General features: G+C 51.7%; 1 protein-coding gene across 1 annotated transcript; it reads left to right on the forward strand.

The window, feature by feature from the left end:
• The first annotated feature begins 4,929 nt into the window (after nt 1-4,929).
• RRP7A (ribosomal RNA processing 7 homolog A) lies at nt 4,930-11,822 on the forward strand. The gene is made up of 7 exons (XM_046011756.1): nt 4,930-5,010; nt 6,434-6,576; nt 8,804-8,929; nt 9,565-9,682; nt 9,955-10,052; nt 10,363-10,561; nt 11,684-11,822. Exons 1-7 carry the CDS (start codon nt 4,938-4,940, stop codon nt 11,767-11,769), a joined length of 843 nt encoding a protein of 280 aa, XP_045867712.1. The 5' UTR covers nt 4,930-4,937; the 3' UTR covers nt 11,770-11,822.
• Nucleotides 11,823-11,918: the final 96 nt, after the last annotated feature.

The following is an 11,918-nucleotide window of genomic DNA, read 5'->3' on the forward strand; positions in this document are numbered from 1 at the left end:
CTAAATGAGATACAGTGTTTGGAACAACCCCAGATGTCCATGTTTCAGTCAAAAATAGACTGCAGAGGCCAGGAAAACAGAAATTGGGGTAGGGAGACAATCACCGAGATAAGAAATGTTAGAATTACCTGCCAAGGATTTAAAAGCACTCATCATGAAAGTAACAAAAAATTAATGAACACACTTAAAACAAGTGAAAAAAATACAAAGTCTCAGCAAAGAATATAAAGAATCATTTAGAGCTGAAAAATACGATTACCAAAAAAACAATGAAGAATCCTTGAACTTGAAGGTAAAGCAATAGAAATTAACAAATCTGAACAGAAAGGAAATACTTGGGCAGGGGTGGGGGGTGGGGGGTAAGGACTTCAGGGACCTGTGACCAAAAACCTAAAATCTAAGAAATCATCAGAGTACCAGAAGGAGAGAAGAAAAATTGAGGCTGAAATAGTTGAAGTAATAGCCATATACTTCCCAGATATGGTGAAAGACGGGAAAGACCTAAACCTGCAGATTCAAGAGGCTCTAAGAATCCCAAAGAAATGAACACCAAGACACTTCATAGTCAAACTTAAGAAAATTAGACAAATACTTTAACAAAAGAAAAGAATGACACCTTTTAAGGGAAAAACAATACGACAGGTCCCTCATCAGAAACCACGAGGCCAAAAGAAAGTGGCACACTTTTCACATAAAGTTGGGTGAGAATTTAGGGATCGAGGTTATTTCAGACATTCTCAGATAAAAGAAAACTAGAAATCTGTTGCCTGCCTGCCAACCTACCCTAAAATAATGGCTAAAAAAGTTCTCTAATGAAAAAATAAAAGAAGGAAACTGTGTATCAGAAAGGAAGGTAAAACAGTACAAATAGGGGTGCCTGGGTGGCTCAGTGGGTTAAAGCCTCTGCCTTTGGCTCAGGTCATGATCCTGGGGTCTGGGATCGAGCCCAGCTCTCTGCTCGGCGGCAGCCTGCTTCCCCCTCCCTCTCTGCCTGCCTCTGCCTACTTGTGCTCTCTGTCAAATAAATAAAATCTTGAAAAAAAAAATGTAAAACTATATGTAAATAAAATACTTCTCTTGAATTTTCTAAGTTGTTAATGGTTGAAACCAAAATTGTAACACTGGTGTGGTTCTCAGTGCACATAGAAGAAACAATTACTTTATAAATAGGGGAGGACAAAGGGAAATAGAGGGAAGTTTTCTACATTTCACCCAAACTGGTAGGTGTTAGCAAGAATATATGGTAGTAACAAGTATATATGAGGAGACTCTTAGGGCAATCACTAATAAAGATTATACAACCCGAAACACTACAGATAAATAAAAATGAATCTCTAAAAAAAAAATGTTCGGGGCGCCTGGGTGGCTCAGTGGGTTAAAAAGCCTCTGCCTTCGGCTCAGGTCATGATCCCAGCGTCGTGGGATCAAGCCCTTTATCGGGCTCTCTGCTCAGTGGAGAGCCTGATTCCCTTCCTCTCTCTCTCTGCCTGCCTCTCTGCCTACTTGTGGTCTCTGTCTGTCAAATAAATAAAATCTTTTTTAAAAAATGTTCAGGTAATGCACAGGACGGGAGAAAAAAAAAATTTTTAAGGATTTTATTTATTTATTTTTATTTTTATTTTTTTTTAGATTTTTTATTTATTTATTTGATAGAGAGAAGATCACAAGTAGGCAGAGAGGCAGGCAGAGAGAGAGGAGGAAGCAGGCTCCCTGCGGAGCAGAGAGCCCGATGCGGGGCTCGATCCCAGGATCCTGAGATCATGACCTGAGCCGAAGTCAGCGGCTTAATCCACTGAGCCACCCAGGCGCTCCAGGATTTTATTTATTTATATGACAGAGATCACAAGTAGGCAGAGAGAGAGAGAGAGAGAGAGGGAAGCAGACTCCCTGCTGAACAGAGAGCCCGACGCGGGGCTCAATCCCAGGACCCCGGGACCATGACCCAAGCCAAAGGTAGAGGCTTTACCCACTGAGCCACCCAGGCACCCCGGAAAAAAACAAAATTAATAGAATGTGAGATTAAACTATATCACTAAGATCACTGTATCAAATAATGGTCTGAATAAACATCCACTGAAAGAGATTGGCAAAGTGAGTGAAAAAACATGCCCTTACTTACACGCTCTCTGCAAGAGACACATCAATATGACAATATAAGGCTGAAAGCAAAAGGATTGAAAAAAATATATATCATGCCAACACTCCCCCAAAAGTAGCTATGTTAGTATTGGATATATTAGACTTCAGAGCAAAGAAAGTTACCAGAGATAGAGGAACATTGTATAATGGGGGGGGAAGGTTGACCCACCAAGAAGATAGAATCCTAAATATGTATTACTGAGTAACAGAGCTGTAGATCATGTGATGCAAAACCTGGTAGAATTGGAATAGCAAATTCACACAACACTCGAAGACTTCAACATCCCTTGCAACAACGGGTAGAACTAGACAGAACATCAAGGATGTAGTAACTTACCACCACCACCCAACAGGATCCAATCAACAAAAAATTCCAGCCAACAACAGAAGACACATTCAAATACCATGGGACATATACCCATAGCCTGCCCAAAAAAACAAATCTCAACAAGTGTAAAAGAATTAAGTTCATACCGTGGGTTCTTGGTCACAGTGAAATCAGTAATCCCTGGGTTAAATATTGAAAGCTTTCCCTCTAAGATCCGAGACAAGACAAGGATGTCTGCTTTTACAGCATGCAAATTGGAAAAAAAGTAAAATTATCTCTATTTGAGATAGAGTCTCATGGTCTTTATACAGAAAATGCTAAGGAATCTACTGAAAGACTACCAGAACTAACGTACACAGAACTAACGTACACAGCACGATTGCAGAATGCAAGGTCAATCGATACAATGAGTACTCTAAAAGTCGTATTAGAAAGCAATTCCGAGGGGCACCTGGGTGGCTCAGTAGGTTAAAGCCTCTGCCTTCAGCTCAGGTCATGGTCTCGGGGTCCTGGGATTGAGTCCTGCATCAGGCTCTCTACTCAGCGGGGAGCCTGCTTCCTCCTCTCTCTCTCTGCCTGCCTCTCTGCCTACTTGTGATCTCTGTCTGCCAAATAAATAAATAAAATCTTTAAAAAAAAATAAAACAATTCCGAAACTCAGCATAGAGTCAAACAATAAAATAGGATAAATTTAATACTTAAAAAGTGTACTTAAAATAAGTGTAAAACATATCCTGAAAACTACAAAACATTGTTGAAAGAATTTAAAGGGGTCCCGTGTAGTCAAAACCATCTTGAAAAAGAAGAGAGTTGAAGAACTCACACTTCCAGATTTCAAAACTTAAGTAAAACGCTACAGTAATCAAGACAGTGTGATACTGGCATAAGGATAGACATACAGAACAGTGGAATAGAATGGAGTGTCCAAAATTAAAGCCTCATGTATCTGGTCCATTAATTTTCAGCAAATGTGCCAAGACAATTAATTCAGTGGGGGAAAGAATAGTCTTTAACACATGGTGCAGACAACTAGATAACCTCAAAAAGTAAATTTAACTTCATCAAAAATTTTAAAACTTCTGTACCTTTAAGAAAGTGAAAGAACAACCCACAGAATAGGAGAGAATATTTGCAAATCACGTATTTGATGAGGGAATGGCACCCAGGAAAGATGAACTCTTACAGCGCAACAATAAAAGTAAAAATAACCCAACAAAAAAGGAGCAGACTCTGAGTAAATATTTCTCAAAAAACAAAACCCCACACAAATGGCCAATGAACACATGAAAAGATGCTCAACATCACTCATGATCAGGGAAATGCAAATCAAAACCCAATGAGCTATCACTATATGATCATTAGGATGGCTATAAACAAATATTAGATATAAATAATGGCGAGGATGTGGAAAATTTTAAACCCTCTGCGAGACATTAAAATGATGCAGCCACTTTGGAAAACAGGCAGTTTTCAAAAAGTGAAACACAGTTACTATAATGATCAAGAAAATCTCCTAGAGGGGCACCTGGGTGGCTCAGTGGGTTAAAGCCTCTGCCTTTAGCTAAGGTCTCAGGGTCCTGGGATCGAGCCCGGCATGGGGCTCTCTGCTGAGCCGGGAGTCTGCTTCCCCCTCTCTCTCTGCCTGCCTCTCTGCCTACTTGTGATCTCTGTCTGTCAAATAAATACATAAAATCTAAAAAAAAAAAAAAGGAAGAAAAGAAAAGAAAGAAATTCTCCTACATATGTATCCAAGACAGATCAAAATATGTCTGCCCCAAAGTTGTAGGGAATATTTATAGCAACATTATTCACAATAGCCAAATGTAGAAACAACCCAAATGCCCACAGACTTTTGGATAAGCAAAATCTGATCTATACCTAAATGAAATATTATTCAGCTTTAAAAAGGAAGGAAATTCGGAGGCCTGCTACTACGTGGATTAACCATGAAAACACGCCAAGTGGAATAAGCCAGACACAAAAGGACACATCCTGTAGGATTGCATTATATGCGGTGTCTAGAGGAGCCAGATTCACAGGAACAAAGTAAAACGGTGGTTCCCCGGGGCTGGGGGAAGGGGGAAACAAGTACAGAGTTTCAGCTTGGGAGGATGAAACATTCCGGAGATGGGCAAGGATGTTGGTTGCACAACACTGAGAACATACTTAATGCCATTGAATTGTACACTTAGAAATGGTTAAAATGGTCAGCTTCAATGAGGTCTTCACTGCTACTTGCGCAATGGAAGACTGGAAGGTTGAGTTCCCTCCACGCCGACATTTACCCACACATCTACGTGCTGACTATTCAGAGCAAACGAAGGTTGTGCCGGGAAGGTACCCGGGCCAGGAGACGGGCCTGGAACCGAGAAGGCGGGTCCCACGCGGCGGCGCCGTCGTCATGGAAACGCGCACGCTCCCAGCGCCGGACTGCAACTCCCAGCGGCCCCCGCGGCTTCCGGTTGGCAAGATGGTGGCGCGCAGGAGGAAACGTGGGTCGCGGGACCCGGAGCAGGGGATTCCGAGCCCGCCGGGTTACTCAGGTGAGGGGCCGCGGGGTCGCGGCGGTCAGGCTTCTCCGGGAGGCGGCTTGGGCTGCGGCGCTGGCTCGGGGACCCCCGCGCGATTGGGTATGAGGCCTGGTGGCCCCGAAGCCCCCAAGACGCTCTGCTCGCGTCTGGCGGCACTTTTCCGGGACGAGCCCGTTTGGGCCACCGCTTCCCTTGGGTAAACCCGTCTCTGTCCACACTCTAACCCCGGACGAGGGAGCCCACCCGCTTCTTATCACCTCTGGCACTCCTGGTCTGGCCCCTATCGCCCCTAACCCGGCTGTGCCCTCCTAACTGGTTCTCCTGCCCCTGCTTTCTGTTCGCCCAGGTGCCGGAATGTGCTTTCCAAAGTCAGATTTAAATCAGATTTTGCCTCACAGCCTGCCCGTATACCCCAAACCCACTGAACTCCCTCCCTGGCTTTACAAGTTGGCACCTAAAACGAAAGCCAAACTTACTGACTTGTGTGGCCCCACGTGTTCTGCCTCAGCCGCCCTGGAGCTCTCTCTGTTCCTCTGGAGCAACAAGCTCTTTACACCCTCAGAGTTTTTGTACTTGAGGTGCCCTTTTCACGCAGCTGTGCCTTGTGACTTTGATACTAGTTCCTCAAAGAGGCCTTCAGATACCAATCTAAAGACCTCGACCATGCGACCACCCCGCAGTTTCCCCCTTTCTTTCATATTTGCTGGGATCTTGTTATGTGCTGCCTTCTTCATTGTCTTGTCCTACTCTCGTGGCAGCTTCCTGAGCACAGGTGCTGCGGCTGTATCCCCACGGTGCTCTGAAGAAGGCCGAGAAAAGCAGAAAACAGCCCCTAGCATTATGGGAATGTCAGCCAGTATCCCCAAATGGCTACGCAGGTAGAGACTTAGAGACATGGAGGACATTGATTGCCAAGGCACAGAGCAGGTGGCTCTGTGACTCTCAGAGGAAGTAAAGTTAAACCTGAAGAATGGGTGGAAGGAAGAAGGCTGGTGATTCAGGTAAAGGAAACGGGGTGTGAGCCTGAGTGAGGCCTGGACTTACTGGAGGGATAGAGAGAGGGCAGAGTGGCAGGCCCGCATAGTGGCGGGGCGCGGACTCTGCAAAAAGATGTGAAAGGTAGTCAGGGTCTGGCAAGACCTCCAGCCGATGTCAGGATTTTGGTGTTGACCCCAAGAGCAGTGGGGTTTGGGCTCCCGTCTCATTGTGCTCCCCACCTGTCATAATTGCCCGTTTACATTCTCTGCCCCACCTGCTGGGGCATCCCTCCTAGGCAGGTTCTCTGTTCCTTCGCTCTCGCAGCCGGCACAGTACTCTGCACTGGCCTTGCCTAGGGGAAGGGCTCAGTGATGGAACGGACAGACAGATGGGCCAGGAAGGGACAGCCTGAGCTTGATTTTCACGCTGTCCCTCCCTGCTCCCATTTCCTGTCCAGCCATCCCGATCAAGTTTTCGGAAAAGCAGCAGGCTTCTCACTACCTCTATGTGAGAGAGCACAGAGTTCGAGAAGGCACCAAGTCTTCCTGGCCTCAGAAGCGGACCCTTTTTGTCCTCAATGTGCCCCCATACTGCACAGAGGTGAGCCGGTGTCTGGGAGGGAACCTCTAGGGCGGGCCAGGAGCTCTGGGTAGGGTTGGGTTTGCGTTGGCCTCCACCGTGTCCTTACTGGTTAGGTGGAAGCATCTAACCGAAGCCCCAAGGGAGGGCATCTAGAAGGCTGCTGCGTCTCTCTCGTGAGAGGAAATAACTTACTATTATTATTTTTTTTTAAGTAATCTCTACATCCTTTATCGACTGAACTAGCTAGGGGCCCTGGAAATGTCTTTTTTTTTTCTTTTCCTTTTTTAAGATTTTATTTATTTATTTGACAGAGATCACAAGTAGGCAGAGCAGCAGACAGAGAGAGAAGGAAGGGAAGCAGGCTCCCTGCTGAGCAGAGAGCCTGATGCAGGGGCTCAATCCCAGGAGCCTGGGATCATGACCTGAGCTGAAGGCAAAGGCTTTAACCCACTGAGCCACCCAGGCACCCCTGGAAATGTCTTTTTAAAGATAGATTTATTTTTTTATTTGAGAGACAGAGAAAGAGCATGAGCACACACAAGGTGGGGGACAGAAGGAGAGGGAGAATCTCAAGCAGCCTCCACGCCCAGCACAGAGCCAGACGCAGGGTTTGATCCCAGACCCGGAGATCACGACCTGAGCTGAAAGCAAACATCAGACACTTAACCGATTAAGTCACCCAGGCACCTTGGAAATGTTTGTTTTGTTTGTTTGTTTTTTGGAAATTTTTTTAAAAGCTGTGCTTTGAAAAGTAAAGTTCTGGGGCCCCTGGGTGGCTCAGTCGGTTAAGCATCTGCCTTTGGCCCAGGTCACAATCCCAGGGTCCTGGGACTGGGTCCCACATCAGGCTCCCTGCTCAGTAAGGAGCCCTCTTCTCCCTCTCCCTCTGCCTGCCACTCCCTCTGCTTATATAAAATCTTTAAAAAATAAGTATAAAGTATAGTTCTACGAAGCTCAAAGCTTTTTATTATTTCCCAGGATTCTTTGAATTACATGTTTTTCCCTGATTATAAAAGTGATATATCTCCATAGGTAAAAATAGAGGATAAGGGGCGCCTGCGTGGCTCAGTTGTTAAGCGTCTACCTTCGGCTCAGGTCATGATCCCAGGGTTCTGGGATCGAGCCCCACATCAAGCTCCCTGCTTGGCGGGAAGCCCATTTCTCCCTCTCCCCCTGCTTGTGTTTCCTCTCTCGCTGTCTCTCTCTCTGTCGAATAAATAAATATTTTTTTTTAAAAATAGAAGATAAGATTATCCTCTAAATCTGTCCAGGCATTAATGTATTTTCACTTAAACGGTTGTTTTGCATTACATAAAGTCACAGAACAGAAACTAAAGGGTGTTGCTGGGTTTTAGATGAGTTGCTTTTCAAAAAAGAAACATTAATTTCTAAAGATATATTTATTTTAGGGAGAGTGAGTGGGGGCAGGACAGAGGCAGAGGGAGAGAGCCCTCAAGATAGGAACTAATTTCAAAAACACTTTTCTGCAGTCAGAGAAAAGCAGAAGAGAGGCTGTCATGTTTTATGTTTCCTGAAGCGTGGTGTGTGTGTAGAGAAGGGCCTGGCCACAGGGTACAGCTCGCTGCGTTTCATAGACCGAACATGCCCCCAGAACCAGAACGTGACCCGCGCCCAAGAAATCCCTTCACGGCCCTCCCGTCCCGAGGATCACCGCCAGCCTGAGTCCCAACAACACAGAGTTGACTCCAGGTTTAAATGGCTGCTGCAGGGAGGAAGACTTAGTAGTTTGTCCCATAAAATCCAGAATCCTCCGCATGTCCCCGGAAACCTAATCCTCCTCCCAGGGATCCTTCACCCAGAGAAAGGGGCAGCGACAGACGACTGACCTTTCAAAGTGCGAAATCCCTTTCAGGCACCAACCAAATATCCTGGGCACGTGTTTCTAGCGGTTTCCTGTCATAAAGCCAAAAAGTTTATACCTGAATTCTGTCTCGTGCTGTGTCTGCTCCCTCCCATGTCGTGTGGCCAGTGGAGGTGTGGTTTTTTTTTTACTCAACAGTTTTGAACTTGGAAATTCGCAGGGTCGTGGGCTCGGGCTGTGGGAGGGCAGGATGGTGACGGTACAGAGGAGGATATGGCTGGCTCACGGCCTGTGTGTGTGCCCTGCAGGTGGGCAGACATGGGCTCCGAGACCTTTGGGGGCCCTGGTCCCTGGCGTGCCACCCTAGGCAGAGGGAGGCTCCCCGAGGCCCCGCAGCCCCTCACGCTGTGCTTTCTGCGGCAGGAGTGCCTGTCCCGCCTCTTCTCCCCCTGCGGCCCCGTCCAGTCCGTGCAGTTACAGGAGAAGCCAGACCTCAGTGACAGCGCAGAGGAGCCAAAGTCAAAGTTTTTCCACCCCACGCCCGTTCTGGTAAGCGTCCAAGTGCTGCCCTCTGCTCACCTGGGGGCACGGGGGACGGCCAGGGTGGTCCGTGCCACGTGTGGCCGAGGACGCTGGCCGGTAAGCGGCGCCTCCGCTCGCGTCTCTGGATTTGCCACGTCCTTCAGCTCCTTGTCTGGCTCTCTCCGTCGTCCTGGGTGGGAGCTCGGAGACCATCCTGCTCGCTGCCCTGAAGGGCCTCCCGGAGCTCCCCTCCTGCTCCCCAGCCAAAGTCCCTTCTTCCTGAGGCCCCACGGCCTGGCCTCCTCTCTCCGTCCTGAGCCCACACCTCCCCCTGGTGTCCCGTGGTCTGACCTAGTGCATGCCCTGTCCGCTGCCAGGACGCGGCGAGCTGGCCTGTCACCGCGTCCCTCCCATGAGCGGACGGGAGGTCCCGAGTGTCTCACCTCCCCTGGGTCGCTTCTAGCAGGAGTTGGGAAACCAGGAGCGTGGCTGTCCCTCCCCAGGATTACAGAGGACTTTCTGGTTATCTTCCTGGTTCGGGAACGTACCAGCACGTGTCCCCTAGCCCAGCGACGAGTCGGGCTGAGGGCAGCTGGGAGTCCTGGCGCCAGGAGCTGGGAGGAAGGGACGGGTGCGGGCCTTCTGACACCTCCTTCCCCCAGGGCTTCCAGGTGGCCTACGTGGTGTTCCAGAAGCCAGGTGGGGTGTCTGCTGCCTTAGTCCTCAAGGGCCCTTTACTGGCCTCGACAGAGAGTCACCCTGTGAAGAGCGGCATCCACAGTCAGTACCACGGCAGCGTCGCGCCCCCTCCTTCCTGGGCCCTGGGTTGGCGGGGGGAGCCCTGTGGGCAGTGCCTGCTGTGTCCGCGCACCCCGACAGCGGCCGTCAGGGCGGGCCGAGGGGAGGGCCCTGCTTGCAGCCACTAGAACCTTCCCTGGGCCACACGTCTCCATCCTCGCGGCCTGCGTGAGAAGATCCTGCCTGGCTGCGCACTCAGGGCCCTGAGTATTGGGCCTGAGGAGGCCCCGTTTCCCTCCCCCGTTTCTCCGCAGAGTGGATCAGCAGCTACGCAGACTCGGTGCCGGACCCTGAGGCCTTGAGGGCCGAAGTGGACGCGTTCATGGAGGCGTATGACAAGAGGATAGCTGAGGTGGGGCTTCTGTGGGGACGGTGGTATCATGGGTGTCGTGGTGTCGCTCTGGAGGGGGGTGAGGGCTGGCACGCTGTCCCGGTCGCTGCGCAGCGTTCAGGCTCCCTTTTTGCCTGCTGAGGCCTGTGTCAGGTAGCTGGGGGACGCCTGGTCTCGGAGTGGTCTGTGGGGAACAGCCGGAGGGACGAGGCAGTGTCTGTACCTCTGTGCCCACCCCGCCCCCCAGTACGTAGCTCCTGGGAGGGAGAGGGCACCCCAGGCTGCAGGGTGGGTCCCGGGGCCTGCCCGGCACAGCGTCCTCTCCTTGCAGGAGGAGGCCAAGGCCAAGGAGGAGGAAGGGGTTCCGGACGAGGAGGGCTGGGTGAAGGTGACCCGTCGGGGCCGGCGGCCCGTGCTGCCGCGGACGGAGGCGGCCAGCCTGCGGGTGCTGGAGAGGGAGAGGCGGAAGCGCGCCCGCAAGGAGCTGCTCAACTTTTACGCCTGGCAGCACCGGGAGACCAAGATGGAGCGTAAGGGAGCAGCCCAGAGCGTCGTGCTTCAGCCCCGGCCGGAGCGCAGGGCTCCCACGGGCGGCACTGGGTCGTGGGTGTGGAGTTGGGGGATTCCCTGGGCACAGACGTCCCCACAGGCTCTGGAATCGGGGTCCCGGCCTGCAGCGTCCCCTGCGGTTGCTCCCTGCGACAGCTGTGGGGGTCCCGGGTTGTCGCGCTTGAGACACACCCGGGACGTGGGACCAGCCGAGCGTTGGCGCTGGAACCTGTCCGGCTGCAGCGGGGGCCGCGGAGGGCGGGTCTCAGGCGCGCGCGGTGGGCACAGGGAGAGCGCCGCTGCTGTGTGACAGTGTGCGCGTGCGACAGTGTGCGTGAGTGACTGCCGAGGGGAGGGGTGCGGGCGCCCGCACACGGAGCGTGTCGGCATGAGGGCCCGCTCGCCGGTGGCTCACTCCTGCTCGTGGTGACATGGAGCTTGTGCCGCAGGCCGTTCCGTGTTTGCGGGGCGGCTTCCCCGTGGGCCTGGGGTAGAGGGTGCTGGCCCTGGCCTTGGCAGGGGGTCAGGCTCAGCCGTGGACGGTGACCTGCCGCCCAGGCACGTCACCCTCTTGCCTGTCTTGCTGCTGCTCCCCACTCTGGCATCCCTCTTTGGGCACCGTAGCTCCTGCTCGTCTCTCTAGAACTGCCGACAGCAGGCCTCCATCGGCTCTCCCTCTGGCCCCCGCCCCTCCGTATTGCTCTGACCCGGTCACCTGGTGACCAGAGCCGCCATCCGAATTCTGCGGCACTCTGTGGCCCGAGTGCCTTTACTCCCTGCCGTTCTTCCCAGTCTGGCTGCTGCAGTGGGGAGGGAGAGGACAGGGGTCCCTGGGGGGGGGGCTCTCCATACCCCAGAGCGCCTGGCTTCACCCCGGGTGTGTGGGGTGCGGGGTCGTGCTTTCTCTGCGCTCGCTCTCCTGCTGAGTCTTCCTGGAAAGCTCAGGCGTGTGGCCGCCCTGGCGCGCGCGCCCTGCCCTCTGGGCCTGCAGGCTCGTCTCTCCCTGCAGCGTCCAGACAGTGTCAGAGAGGAGGGCGGAGCGGGGGCACAGTCCCCACAGGGTACACTGACTCACACGGCCATGTCCCTTTTCCCCCTCCCAGATCTAGCCCAGCTGCGTAAGAAGTTCGAGGAAGACAAGCAGAGGATCGAGCTGATGCGGGCACAGCGCAAGTTCCGACCCTACTGAGCGCAGCTGGTCCCGGGACCCTGTGGAGAGGGGCAGCGAGCGGTGGCCAGGGAGGACCTGAAGACCTGGAACGCTTGTCCGAGGCCCGGGGGCTGCCATATCAAACCACCCCCTCCCCAGATCTGAGCGCATTCGGTGTGGGGAAGGAT

This window comes from Meles meles, chromosome 7, assembly GCF_922984935.1.
Source record: "Meles meles chromosome 7, mMelMel3.1 paternal haplotype, whole genome shotgun sequence".
NCBI lineage: Eukaryota > Metazoa > Chordata > Mammalia > Carnivora > Mustelidae > Meles > Meles meles.

Excerpts from the sequence above, each read along its gene's own strand:
- RRP7A (XM_046011756.1), top strand. The coding sequence starts at position 4,938 with ATGGTGGCGCGCAGGAGGAAACGTGGGTCGCGGGACCCGGAGCAGGGG. Across the intron at positions 6,577-8,803 it reads TGCCCCCATACTGCACAGAG|GAGTGCCTGTCCCGCCTCTT; the intron begins GTGAGCCGGTGT and ends TTTCTGCGGCAG. Across the intron at positions 10,562-11,683 it reads CCGGGAGACCAAGATGGAGC|ATCTAGCCCAGCTGCGTAAG; the intron begins GTAAGGGAGCAG and ends TCCCCCTCCCAG.